This window comes from Penicillium odoratum (assembly GCF_028828045.1).
Source record: "Penicillium odoratum strain IBT 22623 chromosome Unknown utg000008l_segment0_segment0, whole genome shotgun sequence".
Taxonomy (NCBI): domain Eukaryota; kingdom Fungi; phylum Ascomycota; class Eurotiomycetes; order Eurotiales; family Aspergillaceae; genus Penicillium; species Penicillium odoratum.
The window spans coordinates 575056-597491 of NW_026643150.1; the positions used below are offsets into that span (position 1 = coordinate 575056).

General features: G+C 49.2%; 10 protein-coding genes across 10 annotated transcripts; 4 read left to right on the forward strand and 6 right to left on the reverse strand.

Moving 5' to 3' along the window:
• Positions 1-177: 177 nt before the first annotated feature.
• On the reverse strand, positions 178-1060 carry N7520_010438 (F-box protein; the record flags this gene model as incomplete). Its single annotated transcript, XM_057144371.1, has 2 exons — positions 178-659; positions 721-1060. The coding sequence occupies 2 exons, from the start codon at positions 1058-1060 to the stop codon at positions 178-180; spliced, it is 822 nt and encodes a 273-aa protein (XP_056990125.1).
• A 676-nt stretch (positions 1061-1736) lies between these two features.
• On the forward strand, positions 1737-2608 carry N7520_010439 (GNAT family N-acetyltransferase; the record flags this gene model as incomplete). Its single annotated transcript, XM_057144372.1, has 4 exons — positions 1737-1776; positions 1822-2126; positions 2185-2302; positions 2358-2608. The coding sequence occupies 4 exons, from the start codon at positions 1737-1739 to the stop codon at positions 2606-2608; spliced, it is 714 nt and encodes a 237-aa protein (XP_056990126.1).
• Positions 2609-3849: 1241 nt separating this feature from the next.
• On the reverse strand, positions 3850-6157 carry N7520_010440 (uncharacterized protein; the record flags this gene model as incomplete). The annotated part of the gene is made up of 4 exons (XM_057144373.1): positions 3850-4786; positions 4835-5060; positions 5111-5370; positions 5421-6157. 4 exons carry the CDS (start codon positions 6155-6157, stop codon positions 3850-3852), a joined length of 2160 nt encoding a protein of 719 aa, XP_056990127.1.
• A 535-nt stretch (positions 6158-6692) lies between these two features.
• On the reverse strand, positions 6693-9333 carry N7520_010441 (N-alpha-acetyltransferase 35, NatC auxiliary subunit; the record flags this gene model as incomplete). Its single annotated transcript, XM_057144374.1, has 8 exons — positions 6693-7592; positions 7648-7746; positions 7797-8054; positions 8104-8559; positions 8624-8845; positions 8895-9035; positions 9109-9176; positions 9240-9333. 8 exons carry the CDS (start codon positions 9331-9333, stop codon positions 6693-6695), a joined length of 2238 nt encoding a protein of 745 aa, XP_056990128.1.
• Positions 9334-9783: 450 nt separating this feature from the next.
• On the reverse strand, positions 9784-10123 carry N7520_010442 (ATP synthase subunit epsilon family protein; the record flags this gene model as incomplete). The annotated part of the gene is made up of 3 exons (XM_057144375.1): positions 9784-9858; positions 9921-10035; positions 10092-10123. 3 exons carry the CDS (start codon positions 10121-10123, stop codon positions 9784-9786), a joined length of 222 nt encoding a protein of 73 aa, XP_056990129.1.
• Positions 10124-11302: 1179 nt separating this feature from the next.
• On the forward strand, positions 11303-13446 carry N7520_010443 (uncharacterized protein; the record flags this gene model as incomplete). The annotated part of the gene is made up of 2 exons (XM_057144376.1): positions 11303-11507; positions 11693-13446. The coding sequence occupies 2 exons, from the start codon at positions 11303-11305 to the stop codon at positions 13444-13446; spliced, it is 1959 nt and encodes a 652-aa protein (XP_056990130.1).
• Positions 13447-14593: 1147 nt separating this feature from the next.
• Positions 14594-16519, forward strand: hsp60 (chaperone ATPase HSP60; the record flags this gene model as incomplete). The annotated part of the gene is made up of 3 exons (XM_057144377.1): positions 14594-14701; positions 14799-14940; positions 15006-16519. 3 exons carry the CDS (start codon positions 14594-14596, stop codon positions 16517-16519), a joined length of 1764 nt encoding a protein of 587 aa, XP_056990131.1.
• Positions 16520-17447: 928 nt separating this feature from the next.
• Positions 17448-20556, forward strand: N7520_010445 (CheY-like superfamily; the record flags this gene model as incomplete). Its single annotated transcript, XM_057144378.1, has 2 exons — positions 17448-19009; positions 19062-20556. The coding sequence occupies 2 exons, from the start codon at positions 17448-17450 to the stop codon at positions 20554-20556; spliced, it is 3057 nt and encodes a 1018-aa protein (XP_056990132.1).
• Positions 20557-21308: 752 nt separating this feature from the next.
• On the reverse strand, positions 21309-21907 carry N7520_010446 (uncharacterized protein; the record flags this gene model as incomplete). The annotated part of the gene is made up of 3 exons (XM_057144379.1): positions 21309-21495; positions 21566-21737; positions 21901-21907. The coding sequence occupies 3 exons, from the start codon at positions 21905-21907 to the stop codon at positions 21309-21311; spliced, it is 366 nt and encodes a 121-aa protein (XP_056990133.1).
• Positions 21908-21978: 71 nt separating this feature from the next.
• N7520_010447 (uncharacterized protein) lies at positions 21979-22377 on the reverse strand (the record flags this gene model as incomplete). The annotated part of the gene is made up of 2 exons (XM_057144380.1): positions 21979-22178; positions 22236-22377. The coding sequence occupies 2 exons, from the start codon at positions 22375-22377 to the stop codon at positions 21979-21981; spliced, it is 342 nt and encodes a 113-aa protein (XP_056990134.1).
• Between the last annotated feature and the right edge of the window lie 59 nt (positions 22378-22436).

Consider the following 22436-nt stretch of genomic DNA (forward strand, 5'->3'; position numbering starts at 1 on the left):
GATAAACAATATGCCGTAGGTAACTATACGGTGAGTGCGGCTTTAGCGTCGCGTGATCGGAGGTGATTAGGCCAAGTGCAGAATAAATAAGGTGATGATCAGGTTTAGAGCGGGTGAGAATCCCTATTTTTTAAATCTGTAATAGTCCTACCAGTGCGAAATGCTAAAAAACATAAATCATTCCTCATCAGTCGTATGCTCCCACACCTCTTCATCCTTAATGGGTTTCTCTTGCGGATCCCGCCACTGGTAGCAAACGACCTTCTTAAGATCAGGCTGGTAATGGTCCCATATAGCTGCATGCCCTTGTGTGCGCATAGAAACGCTCAGGCCTGAGAAATCAATATAGTCTTGTCCATGGATTTGGTAGTAGATATGACGTAAATAAACGTCCACTTCTTCGAAAAGTTCGCGCCGTTTCTCGATGGGTGGAGGAGGCTCGTCGCCAATCGGCTGGTCAAGATCAATCATTTCGTAAACCATGTATAAATGCTTCAACAGCAAGCTTCGATATCGTTGTTGCCGAGATGGTCGATTTAGTAGGAAGAGACTCCAGACTTGGTAGTAGCTCCGAGTAAACCGATGACGCTCTGTCGGAGTCAAATGCAGCGGACGCGGTTTGCCCCCATAAAATTCATCATCAATCTTCATGTCAGGAACTTCAGGAGATATAATTTAGCTGAAGTCTCATACAGGTTTTATTACCGTGCTTATACTCACTCCGGATATGCGGTGTAATATCACGATCAAACACCTTAATCGCCTTCTCTACTATACGGGAGTTTCGTCGCAATCGTAAAAGGTCCCATATAGTTACCGGAGAAGAATCAGATGGCAGACCCCCTTGATCTGCTAGGAGAACTCTCGCATATCCTTCACATTGGATATTTCTGCGTAGGCGTTTGTAGATAGTAGGCGTATTTTCATCCAAGACCTGGCGGAGTCGACAGCATGTCGCAGCCAAGTGAAGCGCGTCCGGAAGAGAAAGCTCCCCGAATATTTTGATGACGACCTCGGCAGGAATGGTCTTTAATTCGGCCATTGTGTGCATAGTGAGCATTTTGAAAGGAGGTTGAATATATGCTGGCTGGTGGAAAAAGAATTTATAAAGTTGTTATTTTGCCTTTTCAGACGATTGTCGGCTCACGTAAACAGACGTATTTTATCGACCAATAAAGTCCGTACTCGAAATTAATAAATTGAAATTCGCCAGACCCAGAGGATATTTGGATCCACCTACCAACCAGTCGAATGAGCGGGAGATAGCTTATTTACCCCCCGCTCATTTAGGCTGACTTCCAAAGCCAGGGAGACCACAGTTGAAGTGAATCCACGTTCTGGTGAACAGGAAACTCTTCCATTTCAAAAAAGCCGCCTGTCTTTTAGAGCTTGGAAGTAAAGACTACACAGACTCGAACAGTTGACGATACCTGTAGATGACCCACTGCTGCATAAAGTGGGGCCTCAGGAAATGACTAAATCTAGTACAGAATGAACAATGAGCAATAAATCGGTTCTATTGTCCGCATTCAAATCAAGCAATCAATTGAGTTATAACCAGTACTAGCACAGAATAAGCTGTACCATTCCAAACAACACCAGCTTACATAACAAATACGTCGTCTCGCGCGACATCCATCACATAATCGCCCCAATTTCTATGGCCAACCATGACCCTAACCTCCAGCTAAAAGTGCGCTTTCCTCATTTATATGGCCCAAGAATATTCCTAAGCAATGGCCAAGTCCCTGGTCCCACTCACGCACGGCAGAGCTGGTAAGCTTAAGCCCCGATCTCGGCTGACAGCTCCGAACTAACTAGCGAATCAACTTGAAGAGCTCCTGAAGCCCGTCGCACGCCTCAACGGCCATGTTTTCCATACAGATCCTGTCATTACCTACATGCTACTGGACATGTCATCGGAGGAACGGTTGGCATATCTTCCTACATACTGGTCTACGCTTATCAGGTCTGCTCTGCTGAATGACGCCATCATTACCGAGGCGGATGGCTGGAAGGCTGCTTCTGTGATTATACCGCCTGGGAAATGTATCGATAACGTGTGGACGCTGATTTACGCGGGATTTCTTTGCGTGTTGTGGAGGCTTGGGTTCTCGGGCTTCAAGGTGAATTTTCCTTTCTGCTTCTGCCGGAATGGAGTGAAGGGGGGGCTAAGAGTCTTAGCGCCTTTGGAATGATTTTTCTGGCATGACGGATAATGCGAAGAAGAAGGGTCTGCGCGGTCAGAAGCGGTACTATTATATTTTCAGTCTTGGAACAGAGCTTGAACACCGTGGGAAAGGTATGTTCGCTTTGCTGCAGGGCTGGACTTAGACTCGGTGCTAAAGGTACTTTAGGTCTTGCCAAATCCATCATGCGCGATCATCAGTACACTGCCAGAGCCGAGAACGTCCCCATCTGGCTGGAGGCTACAAGTCCAAGCTCCCGCAAGCTCTATTTGTCGCTAGGATTCGAAGAGATTGAGGAGATTATTCTCGGGAAAGGAAAGGTTGATCCGAATGCTATAGTCCAGCCGGGTGGCCCTGGGATTCCTCTATATGCGATGGTGTGGTGGCCGGAGCAGTCTCCTGATGTGCCTGGGCTGTGAGCCAACGTCTTCATGTCTATTCATACGATATCAATATGAAAAACAAGATATTCCGGTTCTGTACATTTTGCATGAGACCAGTTCAGTTGGTGCTTGAAGATAATGTATTTTGACTGATTAGCCCGTGAGATGTTTGATTGGCGAACGTGTTGACAGTCTCGAAGGAGTAGCTACTCATTCGGGATGGATTCCGATACTTCGGCCCACGATCCCCGGCGAGTAGAATCGCTCACATCGTTGCTTTCGCAGATCTGGCCTGTCAATATGACGCTTTGTATGCATCTTATCTGAAAGTCGGAGATAAGCAGAGTTAAACATCTGGCTGCCTTGACTAGCGGTGAGAATCAGTCAAATAGCCTTTGCCTTGAAGCTTTCGTGATGCAGTTCACACCATGTCAGCACGACCGGGAACCCACTCTAGGAGCTTGATAGCCCCAAATATTTTTTCTTCCATTAAATGGCGTATTCCTCGGGTATCTCATATCGCCCTTGGAAGCGACTTCTTGCATACAAGAAAGTAGGACACTGAAAAGGCCGCTCACATCTGAAACCAACAAGTCAGCAATAAAGACTGACCCAGCAGAGCGAATAGCATTCTCGCATCGTACCGCACCGACCAGGGCGGAAGATCAACCAAAGAGAGGAATGTGGCCCGTGGTCAACATTACACTTCAACCGCTCCTTCGGCCGGTTGGCACACAATCGACTCGGAGAAAAGACCCGTTAGGACATTTGTATCTGCTGAAACTTCGGAGGTAAGTAAGACTGGTACAGGAACCTATGGAGAGTCCAAATACGTTGGGCAGAACCCCAGGCTTTGGGTCAAAGACCGAAGCGGAGACAAATGTCGATCAGACGATCAGCCGCGGTGATTTCTCGGCCGGCCGAACGAACGGTCATGACTCCACAAACGGTGATGGAATGAAGCTACTTGACGTAATTATTGGAGATTAAAGGCGAGGCGGATGAGACCGGATCCGAACGCCCTTGGGACTCGGGGCTTATATTTAGCTCGGGGGTTTCCCTTTCGTTCTTGTTCTTTTTTTTTTTTTTTTTGAACTTCCGGTCCGAATCGGGTGTGGTGATTTGATTAAATATGATATCATATAGTTGTCTCTAAGGTAAATAGCGAGATCCGGGTATGTGCAAACAAAATAATTTCGGTTCCCCTTGAATGTTCCTTTCAACTTGCAACTTTGGCCGGCATGTTGACCAGATTGACAGTCCCTTGAGCAAAACTCCTATACAGCTGGGCTTTGTCCACTCATGCTTGGGAACAGCATGACATCTGACACGCGACCTAGGATGTTGCGCATACTCCAACCATCCATGGAAAGTCCGGAATTGCCAGCATTTGCAAATGTTGGAGGGAGTTCGGGAGTGGTGACGATTGATGGAGGGGAAGGCAATACCAGTGGTGAGCAGGTTTGGTATTGGCCTTGAGCTGGGGCAGCCGCAGGTTTGCGGACGCGGAACGCTTTTCGGATCTCACGTAAGGCACGAAGAGACGAGGCGAGATGCTTGGCGGAATCAGTGCGATTGTTATGGTCGGCAGCACCGTCTGCGTAAACATGTTCGCCTAAGACCTTCTCCAGACGGTCAATGAGTTCCCAGGTCCGAGGGCTATCGTCATTGGTGATCAGCAAGAATGCCGAGGCAATGGACCTTTGCAGACTAATCCAGGACCGAGAGCAATGTGAATTGATTTCGTGCAATTCCACGAATGCATCTACCGTGTTAATCAGGCTGCTAATACAGTCTTCCCGAACCAGTTTTCGACGCTGTGGATCTAAATGTGCATGCGAATCTAATGAAACTCGACATATGACTGAAAGAAGATATGAGGAGTGAAGTCGCAGCTCCGTCCGTTCGATATGATCGGCTAGCGTTCGGCAATGTTCTCGATGACGCAGGTGTGGCGCGGCGTCGAGAAGGGTGCGCTGGATCCGGTGTTTGTATTCTTGAATGTCATGGAACTTGGTGTGAGAATGATTCGAGTCCATTCGCGACCGTAATAATTCCAATGCAAGCGATACGATCCGACACATGGTTTCAACGTGGGATCGATGCCCCGGCATTGATTTACGATCAAATGGAATGTCGGGTTGGCTGACCATCGTGATTGAAGGTCGATCATAAGCAAGTGAAAAGTGGCTGTTCTGGAAAGCCATCGCCCACCTGATTGGGTCAGTTCAATTCTATGGGGGCAAATTCGAAGATTCATACCACACACGCCGTCGAACGGCTTGCTCTTCAGATGAGAGTCCGGTCGTTTCGACATGAAGACCGAGAACGAGACATAACCGTTCTGTCATGCCGAGTAATGTGTAGGACGAACCGGCGTTCATGTTATATGATAATACATTGCTGATAATGAGTAGAATCTGTATAACCTCTACTGTGGGTTGCGAAACGTAATTGATCATCCGCAAGCACTGATATGCGCATGACACTACAAGGGGTCAGCTTCTAAACATTGAAAATCGGACTTTTGGTACATACCGTATACCCATGATGTCAGCTCACGGTCGCGCCCCGGGAGATCGGACAATTGACATCCCGAGGCAAGAATGGCAAAAAGTAAGCTGAGGAAGGGCAAGTCCATCCCGAAGGGTTTGACTAATCCATTGGCGTCTGGTTTATAGACACCACCGGCCTGTTGCCTTCCCAAAAGTATTTGATTCGTCTGTCGTTCGATCTTGTCAAGATCTGGTAGTACAGGGTACAACACCGCACCGATATCTTTATAGAACTTAACGAATCTGAAGTTCTCGTTAGCAATGCCTTCCATCTCTGGCTTTGTCAAACATACCTCCAACAAAGATCATCGTCCGGAAGAACCGAACACACTCCCGCAATGTTAAACGTGTACGGATCCGACGACCAAAGATCCACGAATGGATACGCGACCGACTCATTGCCCAGTGCCAGGTCAGCAAGCAGATCCTCTTGGGGTAGCGCCTGCGCTGTATCCTCCGAGTTCTTGGATTTGTCCAGGATATCCACCAGCGCAGACCTCGCGCCAAGATGGACAGCACCAGTCTTCAACACATTCGACCCGTAGACACCCTCCGACCGGGTGGAATTTTTGCGCTCCATACTCCGATCCTCCCTTTGCTTATGCGAGTGAGCCTCGAAGAGAGAATGCAGACTCCCAAGGATCTGTTCCATGGCCGCCATCTTGGAATTTATCTCGTCCCACTCGACCTGCGAGATATCGATGACCTCCGGAAGGTCCAAATCCTGATCCTGATCATGATCATCGCCAGTCCCGGAAGACGGGCCGACGTATGAGGTATCTTGTTGGCTGTATGTGTAAGATGGCGCAGTAGCGGGCGATGCAAAAGACGGCTGGAGCGGCGTGGAGGATGGGTGGAGAGGGACCGGGGCCGATGGTTTGGTGGATGGCGGGCGACCGTAGGAACAGGTGAAATTCCGCTTGACACAATTCCCGCAGGGGTCTTCGCGATCGCAGCGGACTTTACTGGCGCGACATGGCAAGCAGGTCTTGCACTCGCGTGGCCGGCGGCGGATGGGATACGTCGGCATGTTTTAGAGAGCCCCGCGTGGTCTCGGAAGAGCGATCTGAGGTCAGGCTGCCTGCATCGAGAGGGCAAAGAGCAGCATAGATTGGAGGAGGCTGGGTGACTAGTGACTAATGACTAGTGACTAGTGACAAGTAACAGTAAGAACGAGGAGTCGAATCTCGGGTAAAAACCGTTCAAGCTGTGGCGTATCTTTGGTAGGTCCGTGAGCTTTTTGCCCCGGATGTTGGGAAAGAATAAACTGAGATCGACAGTTCCCGCAGGTGTTCCTGTTCCCCCGGATGTATATAGTGCCGATCGTTAAAAGGTGAATGAAGTTGTTAAAGAAGATTGGGATCGATGATTTCATAATTTGGGGAGTTCCTTGGTTCGTGCCGCCTAAAACGGAATTGTGTTAGTGGCGTTTGTTTGATGCTACTTAGTAGTATTTAGTTGATATCCTCTTTAACCGAAAGAGATGAATTGTAGTTATGATGTGTGATACTTTTCTTATAATTCTCTAAATGCTTCCTAATTTATGCTCATAAGAATCTCGCATCTCATTCCGATTTCTGGACAACCTGCGGCACGCTCCACCAGTCATGCCATCGGCTTTTAGTCCCGATCTCGGGGATGTTCACCTGCAACTCCGACTGTTTGCCGCCCGAAAGAGCTTTCTTGACTGTCTCAATGGCAATGCTAGCTCCGATACAGGCACGCATCGTGTCTTTAATATTACGTTGCCAATCTGCCTCAATGGCGGTGGTTGGAGTTATGCTTAGGGACGGATCCTCGACAAATGCGCCAAGAGTCAGCATTGCTTCCCAAGCCTTCCGAGCTTCAGTGATCGCCTTCGAGGCGCGATCCAAAATCGTAGCATCTGTATCACCTTCTAGAGTCGCTTCGCGCCGGAATTCGTCAAAAGGAACCAACTCAGGCAAAGAGATAGGAAGGAAAGGCTTCATGCGAATTTCATAGCGCAATCTATCCGTCGAGTATGCTTGAGGGCCCGAGGCAGATGGGAGCACCTTGTGTCGCGCCAGTAGAACGTATAGAGCGTGAAGGGCAATTGCAAAGGCATCTACCGCGATGAGATGTGTCGTCAATCTCTCCAGGCATCGGAATGACCTGTGGAATGCGGAAGCTCTCCGGGTGGCGCTCGCCCGATTAGTTGTCGATGTTAGATCTCGTTTTCGGGCAGCAACGGTGAACGTTCGAATGCGATCAAGATGACCGAGGTGCGTGGAGCATATGTGTGACAAATACCAGTATATCCCCGGTAGTTCCTCCGGTGCATAGATCGAAAGCTCGAATCCCATTTGAAGAATGAGCTGAAGCTGATTTAATTTCTGGTGATACGCCCAGCTGCTAAGCGGGTATGAATAAGTTGGCTCTCCACCCCCCATCTGCAGTGGGGGCTCTCCGCTGAGGCCTTGAAGCTGCAAATCAAGTTCCTCGGCCTTAAAAAGAGATCAGCAAAGGCAATTTTCAACTAACAGCTGAGGGCAATCTCACCTCCATCTGTAAACTGTCCCAGTCCACGACAGTATGACAAACGGTTCGACGAACACGACATCGGTTCAGGCAAGCACATCGCACCGAGTCAACGAAAGGCTGCAATTTCTTAGTATAACCTCATTAGCTCTGTGGCTGTATAAACGTACCTGTGCAAATCGTTTCACAAAACCGTCCATTTGTCGGGCGATTTGGAAGCGAGGGTCGGATGGGAGTTCCACGTCATCTGTATTTGCCTCAAGAAGAATACTACAGGGCAGCACCAGCTCTGCAAGATCATCGAAAAGGAACGTTTTGACTGAAACGGCGCCCAGGATCGTCATGTCGCTAACGATCAACGCCTGAATGAGGCAGCGAATATAAACTGACGGCTGAGGCTTCCGCGACATAAGAGTCCATATAGAAGTCTACAAACTATTAGTGATTCAAGCATGTAAAGGGGTTCTCTGTCTGTACCTTGAAGTTTGTTGGACCCCGATAGTCGAGCATCTGCTGCATATCGATAGCATCCTGGCAGAGCCGCTTTAAATGAGCAAGGGCGTCTTCATGACTGATATGCACAATGGGACGTGGGGGAACAGTGCTCGCGAGCTTCCGTTGAATTTTCAGGCTAAAGGCTTCCGGCACAGCTTGGCCAAGCGAGTGCGACTCTTTTAGTTCATCGAGATACGACAAGCATGCCATGAAATTGTCTGTTGACCGAGTTGCCAGGATTTCGAGGTCCTGATCCAAAGCAGAAAGGAATTCATGCCGCAACAGTAGTCTGCTTCGAATAGCATCCTTAAGCTTTTTATCAATGTCATCCTGTGCATCTACCCACGCAACCGCCTGGTCCAGCAGGCGGTAAAAGTGTGATCCGTCAAAGACAGATAACAGGTTACGATTGTACAATTGGGTGACAAAGTCCTCCTCCTAAACCAAAACCAAATATAAACAATGTCAGCAGGTTCAAGGACCACTTCCTTGCATAGCTCACCTCGTAGTAATATTCGACTGCCACCCGAGCATGAACAAAGTCGCAAGCTTTGACCATTGCAAGACAATATGCTCGAAGCACAATGCTAACGAGAGGCGATTCACTTGGCACGCGATCAAAGCGGGCGTCCTGCATAGACTTCGGTACTGGCCACAATAATTTGTCGAGGTAAATGGATGTGAAGAGAGTTTGTGACAGAGGATGGCCCATATGCCATGCCATCTAAAGATCCATCAGCACAGCTATAGCCCACATGGAAACGACAACGTACTTCGTGGCACAGCAGCTGATCCATTAACCCCACCACCTCCTCTGGTGTCAATGCTCGTCGCACATCGTAATCATCCTCTAGCGCCTGCGCTTGATTTTCGCCTGGGGCAATATAACCGCTGTCCATCTTGGAGTCCATAATCTGTTTCAATGTCGACTTCTCGTCAGCGCCATCTTGTCCCGCTTGTTTATTTCCCGGTGTAACAAGGACGCACCTCCAATGCGCCCACGGCTTCGAAGAGGGTGAATGTCTCATCTTTCACGAGCTGACCCATCCGTAATTCTATAATAGAAATGATTGTCAGTTCGGGAATAAAGCGGCAAGGCAGGCTTTGTTGCTACTTACTCGAGGCGGCCTCCGTGAATTCGGCCGTGATGTCGCGCCGAAGAGTGGACGGCACAACCCTCGGGGGCACTCGAACCTCATTATTCGGCAGCATCACAGAGGAATATGAAAGCTCTGTACTCTGCTGCCGGTTCTTGACATGCAACAGAATAATTCGAAAAGCACTGTAGACGAGGTTTGGAAGGAAGCACACGGGTCGAGGGGTGAGTGGGGGTGTCGTGAACGGAAAAAGTGATTCGGGCAGATTGGGGGACCTGTGACGTGCAGCTGCGGCCGACCACCAGATCACTCTACAACAGTACTTTGCTACAACATTGACAAAAAAAACCATAGTTCTGGCAGCAAGAATACGATCGGACAAGAAAAGAAAAGCAGAGTGCGATTTCTAGGCCTTGTCTATCCAAGACGAGCCTGTATTGCTACACATGTACAAGTTGAATGCTTCCCCGGAGTCTCTTCTCCTCTCGTGGCCGCTCGTGCCTGGGTCTATCATTGCACCATCACACTCTCACGGTCTCGGGTTGGCTGATTGCGCATTTTTCGTTTATTTCTCAGCGGCTTTGGCAATGGCCTCGTTGTTGGCCTCGGCGAGCGAGCGAACGGTACCCTGCTTGCCGTTCTGTTCATTCGGTTCTTGTCAGTTTATCGGTCGGAGCTCCAGGGATGTATTTATTGACTGACCTCCCACTTGGCGAAACGCAGGTCCATCAGACCGCGACGCTCAGAGGCGAGACGAGCCTCATCCTTAAGGGACCGGCGCACCGTGCGGGCGGCAATGGCCAGGTAACGGTTGTAGCTAGAACGGTGTCAGAAAACCAATTGTCCGAGTAGTTTCTCTTCAAGAAGACGTACGTGAGGCCAGCGGCTTTCCAGGCGGCAGTCATTTTGAATGGTATGGAAGGGGGAGTGGTTCGATTGAAGGGGGTGAAAACGGCTTCGGGTGAGTTTGGAAGCGTTCGACTTCGGAGGATCGGGAGTCATGGTCACGTGTGTTGAAATCACGTGTATCAAACATGCTATTATGGAGGTCACGTGATGCATGATCCAAGGCGGTGACTCCATCAGTCACGTGTAAATATAGCCCCAACTCAAGAATATAGTATGCCAATTCGCCCACTATATTACCTAGTTAGGCTGAATATATTAAAATGATGAAAGTCTCAAATAGAGCAAGATTGATACAGAATGATAATATGTTATCCTAAGAGACTTGCAGATTCTCCCTACCTGCTGTCCAAATTGATGTACTAATCTCGATTCTCGACGATGATCGATCAAGTGTCAGGACTCAGGAGTCAGGAGTCAGGACATAGTAGTAGATTAAAAGTACTCTGATAAGATGATGATCATATAGTATACTTTTGAGTAGAGTAGAGAACTGAGAGAATACTTGATATGCTGCCAGAGTTCTCTGCTCGAAATTAAAAATTTGGTGGAGTTCAAACAAGATTAGTAGATTTCGAAAGTAACGCAACTCTCTAAGAGTAAAACAGCCTCTCCAAACACGTCCGAGGAGAAACTGGCCTCCCCAAACGCGTCTGGGGGTGTCCTGTTTTTGAGCAAAAGATATTTTCACGTAAATTCTTATACTCTACTTTTCCCCGCCGCGACCTCACTTCAGTGACACCCATCTCATTTTCGCACTCATCTTATTTCTCTTATTTCCCAGCAGTCTTTCTGCAATTCTCTTGATCCAAGCGATTCGAAACATTCTAACCTTGTATATCACTTGGAAACATCTTCAAAGGTCAGTAAACCAACATTTTCACGCGTTGCTTTCCGTTTTCTGCTGTACCCGGCAGTCTTTTCCCCATATATGGAACATCGTCGCGTCAATCCGTGAGAATTCATAGTGCGGGATACATTCCAAGACATAAACCTTGAAGTACACTGTCCTAGGTCGCGTTGTTTAGCCTATTCTTCTGATGATGATGCGAATGCATATACCTGTTGTCTGAAAGACCTGGGTCCACATGCTCAGCATCACACTTGTCCATCAACATTCTCTGAAGCAGTAAAGAGCTAACATCTGGTAGAAAAAGGCATCAATAAGTCTTCTTGCCATGGCAAAGAAGGCTGATAAACAGTCTGATGACAAAAAGACTGCCCCTAAGAAGAACTCTGGCAAGAAAGACTCGCCCGAAGACGACAGCGAAGAGGACGACAATGGCGAAGGTCCATCTGGCCAGCCTTCTTCAGCTAAAGGGAAAGGTCCTGCTCGAGGAGGTCGAGGAGCACACAAAGGACGAACGCTAGTTCGATGGGATAGTAAGTAAATATCCCGTGTTGCAGCTTGCCCCATGTAGGGCTTTTGTCCTGTCATCCCCTTCTATGTCCTCTTTTGAGTGCATAGCATTTTCGAGGTCCTCTACATGAATGGAACATGTGCTGTGTTTCTGAGAGATGTTATGTATCGTAATGACAAAGTCTGTGGCCATTACTGACTTAAGTAGATGATATGGATGTACACCTTTTGCTCGTCATTCAACAAGTTTGTAATGCTACTGGTTACAAGCTCCCCTGGGTGAAGATTGCTGAGGCAATGGGTCCCAAGTACACCGATAGCGGGATCATCCAGCATATTTCGAAGCTGCGCATTCGTCGCAAGAACGAGGGAAAGCCAGTTCCTCCCCTTCTCCGTTGCGCTATGAAAAAAGCAGGCATGCCAAGTGGAAGGGCTCCTAGAAAAAAATCAGAGAAAATTGCAGGCGGAGGCCCCGGGGGTTCTGCAGCTGGCACAGGCACGAAGAGAAAGAGGGCAATCAAGGAAGAGTCTTCGAGCGAGGAGAGCTCGGATGGGGCCGACAATCGTGAGGATCCTACTTACCGACCTAAGCGTTCCAAGATCGTGAAGAACGAAATGCGTCCGGGTGGAAAGGGTGGGAAAGGTTCGAGCCAGTCCGCACAGTCGAGCAGTACCGGCGCGGGCAGCAGCAGGGGCTTGCTCTGTGCCCAAGCCCCATTTCTTAAACTAAAGGATCGGGATGATGTCAGTACTGACTCTGAGCCTTCTTTTTTTTCTGATGCGTACTCGGAGGAAGATGACAGGAATGAGCAGTCGATTGTGGTGGCTCTGAGAGTTGATCCTGGGGCACTTGAAAATCTTCGACTGACTGGAAATGTTCGTCCGCCTATGCCCGAAGCCACCGAGGAGTCTCTGGCTTTAGCCTCTAGGCCATGGTTGCCGGTTAGCAGGGAGCCCGTAGCTCCAAATTTGGCCGGGATCACTTCGCCCATCATGCCGGCCATGGGCCCTATGGGCCCTCCACCTTCGATACCGGGTAGCGACCCCTACCTTCCGGCCTGGGACGCGACTTTCCAAGGGTATCCCATGTACCCAGGTCAGCACCCTTATCAAGGTCAACAAGGAGCTGAAGGTCAAACAGGATCTCATGGTCAAACAGGACCAAACAGTCATCTTGGTATCTATGGCGGAATGCCATGGTACCCGCCTCCCTCGCCTATTGCCTATGACAGCGCGACCACGCCTCCGTCGCATGGCTATCACCAAGGCATGTACCAGTACCCAAGCCAGGGTCGAGGTATGGCTGGCGATAGCAGTCAGTACCCAATGGCCTTCCCAGGAATTTACGGCATGCCCTACGGTATGCCATACGCCATGGGCCCTTTCGCGATGAACCGTGGTATGAACCAGGGAAACACTTTCATCGGCATTGGACGTGGTTCGAGCCCTCTTGATGCGGATGCCATGACTCCAAGCATGGATCGAGGCATGAGCCAGATGGACGAAGAAATGCTTCAAGCCCTGGATCGGGGCATAAATTCGATGGGTCAAATGCCCCAAAGGGCACCTCAGGGCATGGATCGGGGCATGGGTTCGATGAGCCAAACGCCAGGCGAGGGAGACTATATCATCGGGCCATCCATTCTCGATCCTCGGCTTGCTGCTATGCAGCGGGCAATGGGTGAAGAGCACTCGGCGTATCATGGTTCAGATGGTACCACATCTGAAGTATCCCGACGTACGGAGCGACACGTTCATCAGTCCGTGGATAATTCTGTGAGGAAACCGGTCAAGGAGGAGCCTATGGAGGAGCCGGCCAAACAGCCTGGGGAGAATTCCGAGGAGGAGCCCAGGTGCATCGAAGACGAAGAGCATGAGGATCATGAGCTGTTCTATGGCTTGAAAGAATCTAGCAGTGACGGGCTAGACAAATTCACTAGGGACTTCATGGGAGCTCACTGATGAGTGCAGCGATTGATGAGAGAGCATACTGTCCGTCCAATTGAAGGAGCTCTCTTGGTTGGAGGTGACTGCGATTTCATGGCTGTGTCTTTCGATTCAGTGGTACATTGACCTCCATTTATGTCCTGCTTAAGCTTCAAAGCTGCAAATATTCCAAGATTTCAAGGAGATTTGAATTGAACTTCCAAGGAACTTGATGATGATAAATTAGCAATAGTAGTCAATTAAAGAAATAAAAAACAATACTATTGCTGATGATTCAAAGACCGCTTATCACCTGCACCTTTATTTTAGCACTTCAGTGGCGAGGTTTGAATCATGGAACAAGAAAAGAATGAGGACTTCATATATATTCAGTACGTCCTCCACTTGCAGTCAAATGGACGCAGTAGATGAGAGAACATGTGCCCTTTTAACAGCATCGGGGAATATCAGCTGTACCATGAATTCAGTCTCAGATAATTATTGAGTTTAAATAAATAAGTGATTGATTGATTCCGAGGACTGTCCAGTTTAGTCCTTCTAGTGTTATATGTAGGATATGTGTATAGATGGACAGATGAACCTGATTATTTACGAAATCAGCGATAAAATATGAGAAAAGTGTCTCACGTAAGTGGAAGTTAACCAGAAAGTCCAAAAATTACATGTAAGCTTGTTAATCCCGAACACATGTGCATACCTTGAAAGTGCTATACAATGTTGTCGTAAACATAGCTCCAGGTCCCTGGAGGCGGCCCGCGGGAACCCGTACAGTATATTTTGCCGAACATATCCGGATTGACAGTACCATTTGAAAGATTGGAACAATAGCTCATGACTTTAGATGGAGATGAAAGCTCCATAAGAATGAATAAGGAAACTCAGAAGAATATCTGAAAGATGAAACATCTAGGAGTGTAATGCCGTTGGCCCGGACCTCGGGTAGTCAGGTGATCTTCTAGCTCTTTCTGCCGCCAAGCTCTCCGGGTATGGGGAAAGAAACGCTTGGAAAATTTTCGAGACTTTGGCTTCATCTCCAACTCTATCTCATCCCTCCTACCACTACCACCCGTGTCCAATTCCCATCGGGCTACTTCCCTCTCCTCCATAATTTATCTTATTGTTTTTAATTACTTTTGATCTTTTTCTTGTTTTTCACAAAGCCATGCAGCGCGCTCTTTCTTCCCGGACTTCGGTCCTGTCCGCCGCTTCCAAGCGTGCCCCTTTCTGTCGCTCAACCCTGAACCTGCAACAGCAGCGTTTCGCCCACAAGGTACGTGATACCTTCAATTCTTCCTCGATGATCTATTCAAAAACTCTGGGCCTCTTTCCCCGTCGATTCCGAAGAATCCCTGGCTGACCGCGAACAGGAGCTTAAGTTTGGTGTCGATGCTCGTGCCAGCCTTCTCAAGGGTGTTGACACTCTCGCCAAGGCTGTCACCTCCACTCTTGGTCCCAAGGGTCGCAATGTTCTGATCGAGTCCGCCTACGGCTCTCCCAAGATCACCAAGGGTATGTTGCTCCGTGATTGGCGCTGAGTATCAACAAACACGCTAACATCTTTTTTCTCTGCCCAGACGGTGTTACTGTCGCCAAGGCCATCCAGCTGGAGGACAAGTTTGAGAACCTCGGTGCCCGTCTCCTCCAGGATGTCGCCTCCAAGACCAACGAGATCGCCGGTGACGGTACCACCACCGCTACCGTCCTCGCCCGTGCCATCTTCTCTGAGACCGTGAAGAACGTTGCGGCTGGCTGCAACCCCATGGATCTGCGCCGCGGTATCCAGTCTGCTGTTGAGGCTGTCGTCAAGTACCTGCAGGAGAACAAGCGCGACATCACCACCGGTGAGGAGATCGCTCAGGTTGCCACCATCTCCGGCAACGGTGACACCCACGTTGGCAAGCTCATCTCCACTGCTATGGAGCGTGTCGGAAAGGAGGGTGTCATCACCGTGAAGGAAGGCAAGACCCTGGAGGACGAACTCGAAGTCACCGAGGGTATGCGCTTCGACCGTGGTTACACCTCCCCCTACTTCATTACCGACCCCAAGTCCCAGAAGGTTGAGTTCGAGAAGCCTCTGATCCTGCTGTCTGAGAAGAAGATCTCTGCTGTCCAGGACATCATCCCCGCCCTGGAGGCCTCCACCACCCTGCGCCGCCCCCTGGTCATCATTGCCGAGGACATTGAGGGTGAGGCTCTTGCCGTCTGCATCCTGAACAAGCTCCGTGGTCAGCTCCAGGTCGCCGCCGTCAAGGCCCCCGGCTTCGGTGACAACCGTAAGAGCATCCTTGGCGACCTTGGTGTTCTCACCAACGGTACCGTCTTCACCGATGAGCTTGACATCAAGCTCGAGAAGCTTACCCCCGAGATGCTCGGTTCCACTGGTTCCATCACCATCACCAAGGAGGACACCATCATCCTCAACGGTGAGGGCAGCAAGGATAACATCGCTCAGCGCTGCGAGCAGATCCGTGGTGTCATGGCTGACCCCACCACCTCTGAGTACGAGAAGGAGAAGCTCCAGGAGCGTCTAGCCAAGCTCTCCGGTGGTGTTGCCGTCATCAAGGTCGGCGGTGCCTCCGAGGTTGAGGTTGGTGAGAAGAAGGACCGTGTTGTTGACGCCCTGAACGCCACCCGTGCTGCCGTTGAACAGGGTATCCTCCCCGGTGGTGGTACCGCTCTCCTCAAGGCCTCTGCCAACGCCCTTAACGACCTCAAGCCCGCCAACTTCGACCAGCAGCTCGGTGTCAGCATCATCAAGAGCGCCATTACCCGCCCTGCCCGCACCATCGTTGAGAACGCCGGTCTGGAGGGTAGCGTTATTGTTGGCAAGCTCACTGATGAGTTCGCCAAGGACTTCAACAAGGGCTTCAACAGCGCCACCGGCGAGTACGTTGACATGATTGCCAACGGTATCGTTGACCCCCTGAAGGTTGTCCACACTGCCCTGGTTGATGCCAGTGGTGTTGCCTCCCTGCTTGGTACCACCGAGGTTGCCATTGTTGACGCTCCCGAGGCGAAGGGCCCTGCCGCCCCCGGTGGCATGGGTGGTATGGGTGGTATGGGCGGCATGGGCGGCGGCATGTTCTAAGCGCCTTCCATGTTCCCCTTTAACCCTGTGCCTTCCTGACGACTTCCATGCGCATCTTTTGCATCGCCGTGTCCCCCTCTACGGCCCTGGATCTTTGTAATGTTTTGGAGTTGCTTCCTATACCTGTATTTTTGTATCTTTTTTTATTTCCCATCTCCACTCTCCTGGGGCTCGAAAAAGGTTCCGGCGCAATCCTGTATCATATTTCCTCTCAGTCTACGTGGTTCTAATGCATTGAAGTTGATGCCATATTATTCTGATTTCCATTATTCCTCCAGGTTGCATAAAGATGCGGTCGGAACTGTTCTCCGGGAATGGTGAATTTGACTGTAGATCGGCTATTGAAGTGGACCAGGAATAAGGATCGTCCCGCTTGGACGGATCTGCATGAACTCTGGACTTTGATATGTCTTATGTGTAAATTGTTTATCAAACAATCCAGCATTCCAGAGATTTTTTGGGTGGCAATTGATCCCGAGATAAAGATTGGAATTACGCACGCCTCGGGTATTTTGGCAAGTTTTGTCAAAGGTTGCCATCGGCGGTATAAACGAACCCGAGGGAAAAAGTGTTTTGTCTTTTCCCTTTCTCCCCTTTGTATTTACCTCCACCCTATTTTAGTTTAGCCTCACAAAAGAACCACTTTCATCTCTTTTTCCTCTGACAGGGACGAATTCTGGGACTTGGGGAACTCGGTTATGCATACGAGCGCGCCTACATTATTCCAGCCTTGCTGTACCTCTAACCTGCGAACAGGGGGAGACTTTTCTCACGATCCCCGGATCACGGGACAATCGTACCAATAATACTACCGCGTATTGCCACCCCTCAAAATAAAAGACTTTTTTGACCGAGGAAAGTGGAGCTCGATCTTTGATCTTCATCCCCCACACATTGGGGTTGTCAACATATCCCGCCGTCAGCGACTATGGCCGTAGAAATGGCCCCAGCTGCTGATGTTGATCTTTACCAGGCTCGTGCAGCCCTACAACACCAACAGAGTCCAGAGGTCTCGGTCCCACGCGAATTCATCACACAAATTGTCGAGGAGCTCATCCAATGTCGCGAGGCTCACTCATCCATCGCAGAGATCGAGCGCGAGTGCTCGCAACTTCGGAAAGAATTACGCAAACACACCCACATAAATGAGGCGTTTCAGAAGGAACTGGGTGAGATCGGAGAGATTATAACCCAAGTTGCCCATGGAGACTTGTCGCAGCGGGCCCGCATGCACCCGTTGGAGATTTCACCTGATATCGCCACCTTTAAACAAACGATCAATACAATGATGGATCAGTTACAGGTTTTTAGCCAGGAGGTTTCCAGGGTCGCCCGCGACGTCGGGACCGATGGAGTCCTGGGTGGACAGGCAAAGATCGAGGGAATTCAGGGTATCTGGGAGGAGCTGACTGTCAATGTCAACGCTATGGCGAACAATCTTACGACCCAAGTTCGCGATATCACCACTGTTACGACGGCAGTAGCAAAGGGAGATCTCACCCGCAAGGTGCAGGCAGATTGCAAAGGAGAAATCTTGCTGCTGAAGAACATTATCAACTCTATGGTCGATCAACTACGGGAGTTCGCCTTTGAGGTCAGCCGTGTCGCTCGCGAGGTGGGATCAGATGGAACACTTGGTGGTCAAGCAGTCGTCCACGGCGTGGAAGGAACCTGGAAAAATCTAACCGATAACGTGAACCGAATGGCCTCTAATTTGACCCAGCAAGTTCGTGAAATCGCCAAAGTAACGACCGCTGTGGCTCGTGGAGATCTTACCATGAAAGTGACGGCGGATGTCAAGGGAGAGATCTTGGACCTTAAGCTGACGATTAATTCGATGGTTGATAGACTCAATCAATTTGCATTTGAGGTCAGCCGAGTTGCACGTGAAGTGGGAACTGACGGTACACTGGGCGGCCAAGCACAGGTGGAGAACGTCGAAGGACAGTGGCGGAACCTCACAGACAACGTCAATACGATGGCCCAGAATCTTACTATGCAAGTTCGGCAGATCTCCAACGTGACCCAGGCCATTGCCCGTGGTGATCTCAGCACCAAGATCGAGGTCCATGCTCAAGGGGAAATCTTGACCCTGAAAGAAACAATTAATAGCATGGTGGATGGCCTGGGTCAATTTGCACGCGAGTTGAAAGGCGTGGCACGAGACGTGGGCGTGCGAGGACAACTTGGTGGACAGGCGAATGTTGAAGGATCTCATGGTATTTGGAGGTCGATTAGCGAAGACGTCAATACGATGGCGGACAACCTTACATCGCAAGTGCGAGCCTTTGGAGAGATCACAACCGCAGCCATGAGCGGTGACTTTACTTCGCTTATCACGGTATCTGCGTCGGGTGAGATGGACGATTTGAAGCAGAAGATCAACAAGATGATCTCGAGTCTTCGAGACAGCATTCAGCGCAATACTGCTGCTCGCGAAGCAGCCGAGTTGGCCAATCGCAGTAAATCGGAGTTCCTTGCGAATACCAGGTTCGTCTCCAATCTGTTCATGATGTCAATGGTAATGCTAATAGGAGACCAGCCATGAGATCCGTACTCCAATGAATGGAATCATTGGACTGACCAGTCTAGCCCTCGACACAGACGATCTGCCCGCCTCCGTTCGCGAAACATTAAGTATGGTGCACAGCCTGGCTTTCAGCCTTCTGACAATCATCGACGACATCTTAGACATCTCTAAGATCGAGGCAAACCACATGAAGATCGAAAAGACATCATTTAGTCTTAGCACAACCGTGTGGAGAGTGCTGAAGGCTTTTGACGTCCAAACAGTCGAAAAAGCGTTGACCTTGACTTATTCAGTCGATGGTAGTGTGCCAGATTATCTCATTGGAGACGCTTATCGAATCCGACAAGTGATGATGAACCTTGTCGGTAACGCCGTCAAATTCACCGACCACGGCGAAATCCATGTTTCCATAAAGCATATTCAAGATAGCACTTGTGCATCTAACGAAGCTACCTTCCAGTTCTCGGTTACGGACTCTGGCATTGGAATCGAACAAAGCAACCTTGGGCTTATATTCGACAAGTTTCAACAGGCGGATGGATCCATGACCCGCCGCTTCGGAGGCACAGGTCTAGGACTTGCCATTTCCAAGCGCCTTGTCTCCCTTATGGGTGGTGATATCTGGGTCACATCCAACCCTGGTAAAGGAAGCACATTCGGATTCACCTGCAAACTGGATGTTAGTGAACCTCCATTGACCCTCGCTGAGCAAGTCATGCCGTATCGAGATCGCCAGTTCTTGGTCGTCGGCGATCCCAGACAGACAGAATGCCCCGCTATCCGCATGCTGCAAGAATTAGGTCTTCAAGCTGTGATCTTGACCCGAGATCAACTTTCAAGCCAATGCAATGAAAGAAGCTCTGCGTTTAGTGCTATTATTGTCTCAACCATGGAAGATGCTGTCGAGTTACGCGCTTGCAGCCACTTCTCGCCCACCCCTCTCATATTCATGGCCACTGAGCTATCGTTGCCGATGAAGACTGCTGGTTCATTGGGTATAACGGCTTATATCACCACTCCTTGCCGCCCTATCGATCTCTGGAATGGAATTATTCTTGCTCTGGGGAACCGTCAAAATCTCACACAGCCCGGAAATACTCGCCCTCTCTCCATTCTTCTTGCCGAAGACAACGATGTCAACGTGAAAGTAGCTGTCCGCATTCTCGAAAAAGCAAAACACCACGTCACCGTTGTTGGCAATGGGCTTCAAGCCGTGAAAGAGGTCAAAAGCCGGCGCTATGACGTGGTTCTCATGGACGTCCAGATGCCAGTGATGGGCGGCTTTGAAGCGACCGCGACGATCAGACAGCATGAGAAGCTGCAGAATCTCCCTCGAACACCCATTGTCGCACTAACAGCACATGCTATGCTCGGAGATCGTGAAAAGTGCCTTGAATCCGGGATGGACGATTACGTCTCCAAGCCTTTGCAACCCAATCACATGATGGAGACCATTCTCAAATACTCGGCGATGAACCTTTCCGCATTCCCAGCAAACAAGCCTTGAAGAATATAATTGGCTTGGTTTCCATTTCTCTTGATCTTCATGGCCCACAGACCAACTCTTCCCAGGAAGATTTAACACTTACTGCTGTCTGATGTACTACGCTGGATTTATTGGACGGCAAGCCTTTCTTTTCACTCATCTGATTACATCATTTCTATATGCATCTTTTGGGCCCCATGCAGGTTGGAGGTATTTTAGATTTTTCGGCGATCATTCTTATCAGTCAAGTTATACTAGAGCTGATGAGCTTTAGTTAACTGTGCTTCCAAATATTGTCACTTATTGCTAGGGTGGACAGGTGCCAACCTTAACCGCAATAATTTCCTTGAGTTTTTCCTAGGGAATACGAATTTTATTACTGAACCATGAACCATGATTCCTATAGGATAAACATGGATATCCGGTAACAGATGAGCCAATCAGGTAGTAGGCATAACAGCTCCAGCAGTATCAAAGAGCAGATAGCGCCAGAGGCAAGCCTTATGATCCCCCAAGATCAATTTGCAAATCGGTACTACAACCATCGGAAGTAACTGTTCAAAGAGAGAGGATTCTTCTTTGATTTTCCTTTCCATTCAAATTACTGACTTCGCGATAAGTACCCGCCACTAATCATAACTGCCCACAAGGTGCTTGTTGCTGCCTGTCCATAAGAATGACCACCATGACCCATGAGAAAATTGTGGATATGTCAGAAGCAGCTTCCTAAATTCGAAATATTTGAATCCTTAATCTCCATCTCGATATAATTTTCAAATATTGGGCTGACCAGCAGAGTCGGTATCCTCGCTGTGGTCATCATAGTTGTAAATGTTGTCGGCGCGAAATCTGTGGTTTTGTGCAGTGCTACCCCATTCAGGGTCATCCATGCTGCTCAGGTAAGCCGCATGGCGGTGGAAGTGGTGACCGAATCTGCGAGCAAAGGACTTATCGTGGCGTCTTTTATAAGCAAAGATGATTAGCACATGCTCTTTCTTTCCCTTTCATATATTCAACAAAGATGACTCACGCAATATGGTCCAGCGTCTCACAGAACTGATCAATCAGTGAATCAGGGTGCATACGGACTGGCTCGATGGCATACATGGCGTCGCGCCAGCCATGGTGCAGTACCCATTTCTTGAGCGCATTGACATGAACATTCCATTCAGATTCGACTTTGTGGGAAGTAGAAGTAAAGGCTGGGAATGTTAGTGTATATATAGGTAGCGTGAAGTGATAAAAATAAAAAGGATGGGACTAAAGGGCTTTAAATAATGTTAGAGCGGGAGTAAGAGTGCTTACATCCAGGATGATCTCGACGAAGATGAGTATGCAGCTCAGTACTGAAATAAAACTTCCTACCGCACATGGTACCAGCTTTATTGATAACCACATCGCAACTGGAAGTATAAGCTTTTGGTCTTTGAATAAATGGGAACATTATACGCACATCACGTTATTGTATGTGTTGAGCTGAACAGGCGGGATAGGATCGCGACGGATGTCTGGCACGACTTTCTTGCGGACCAAAGCACGGATAACACCTTCATCCTCACGCCTGTACTCTGCCACATACTCTACCTTGACAGGAATGAGCTTAACGACAGGAGTTTGCGTCAGTGCCAGGTTGGGAATAGGGCCTGGTTTATTAGAAGAACCACAAACGACCTGTCTGATATGCATGAAAACAAACTCACCATGGGCCCATCCCCAGACTGGATGCGGGTTGATCGCGTAATGGACTTCGGGTTTATCAAAGTCTTGACTAGTTAGTAGGTGTTCAGGTTCATTGTCCCAGCTGCTGGATATGCCCTTCACTATGAGACCGCTGGGAGCCATGATGACTGATTTAGCCTTCAGCAAAGAGAATGACAAGAAAGAGTTCAAGGAGCGGATTG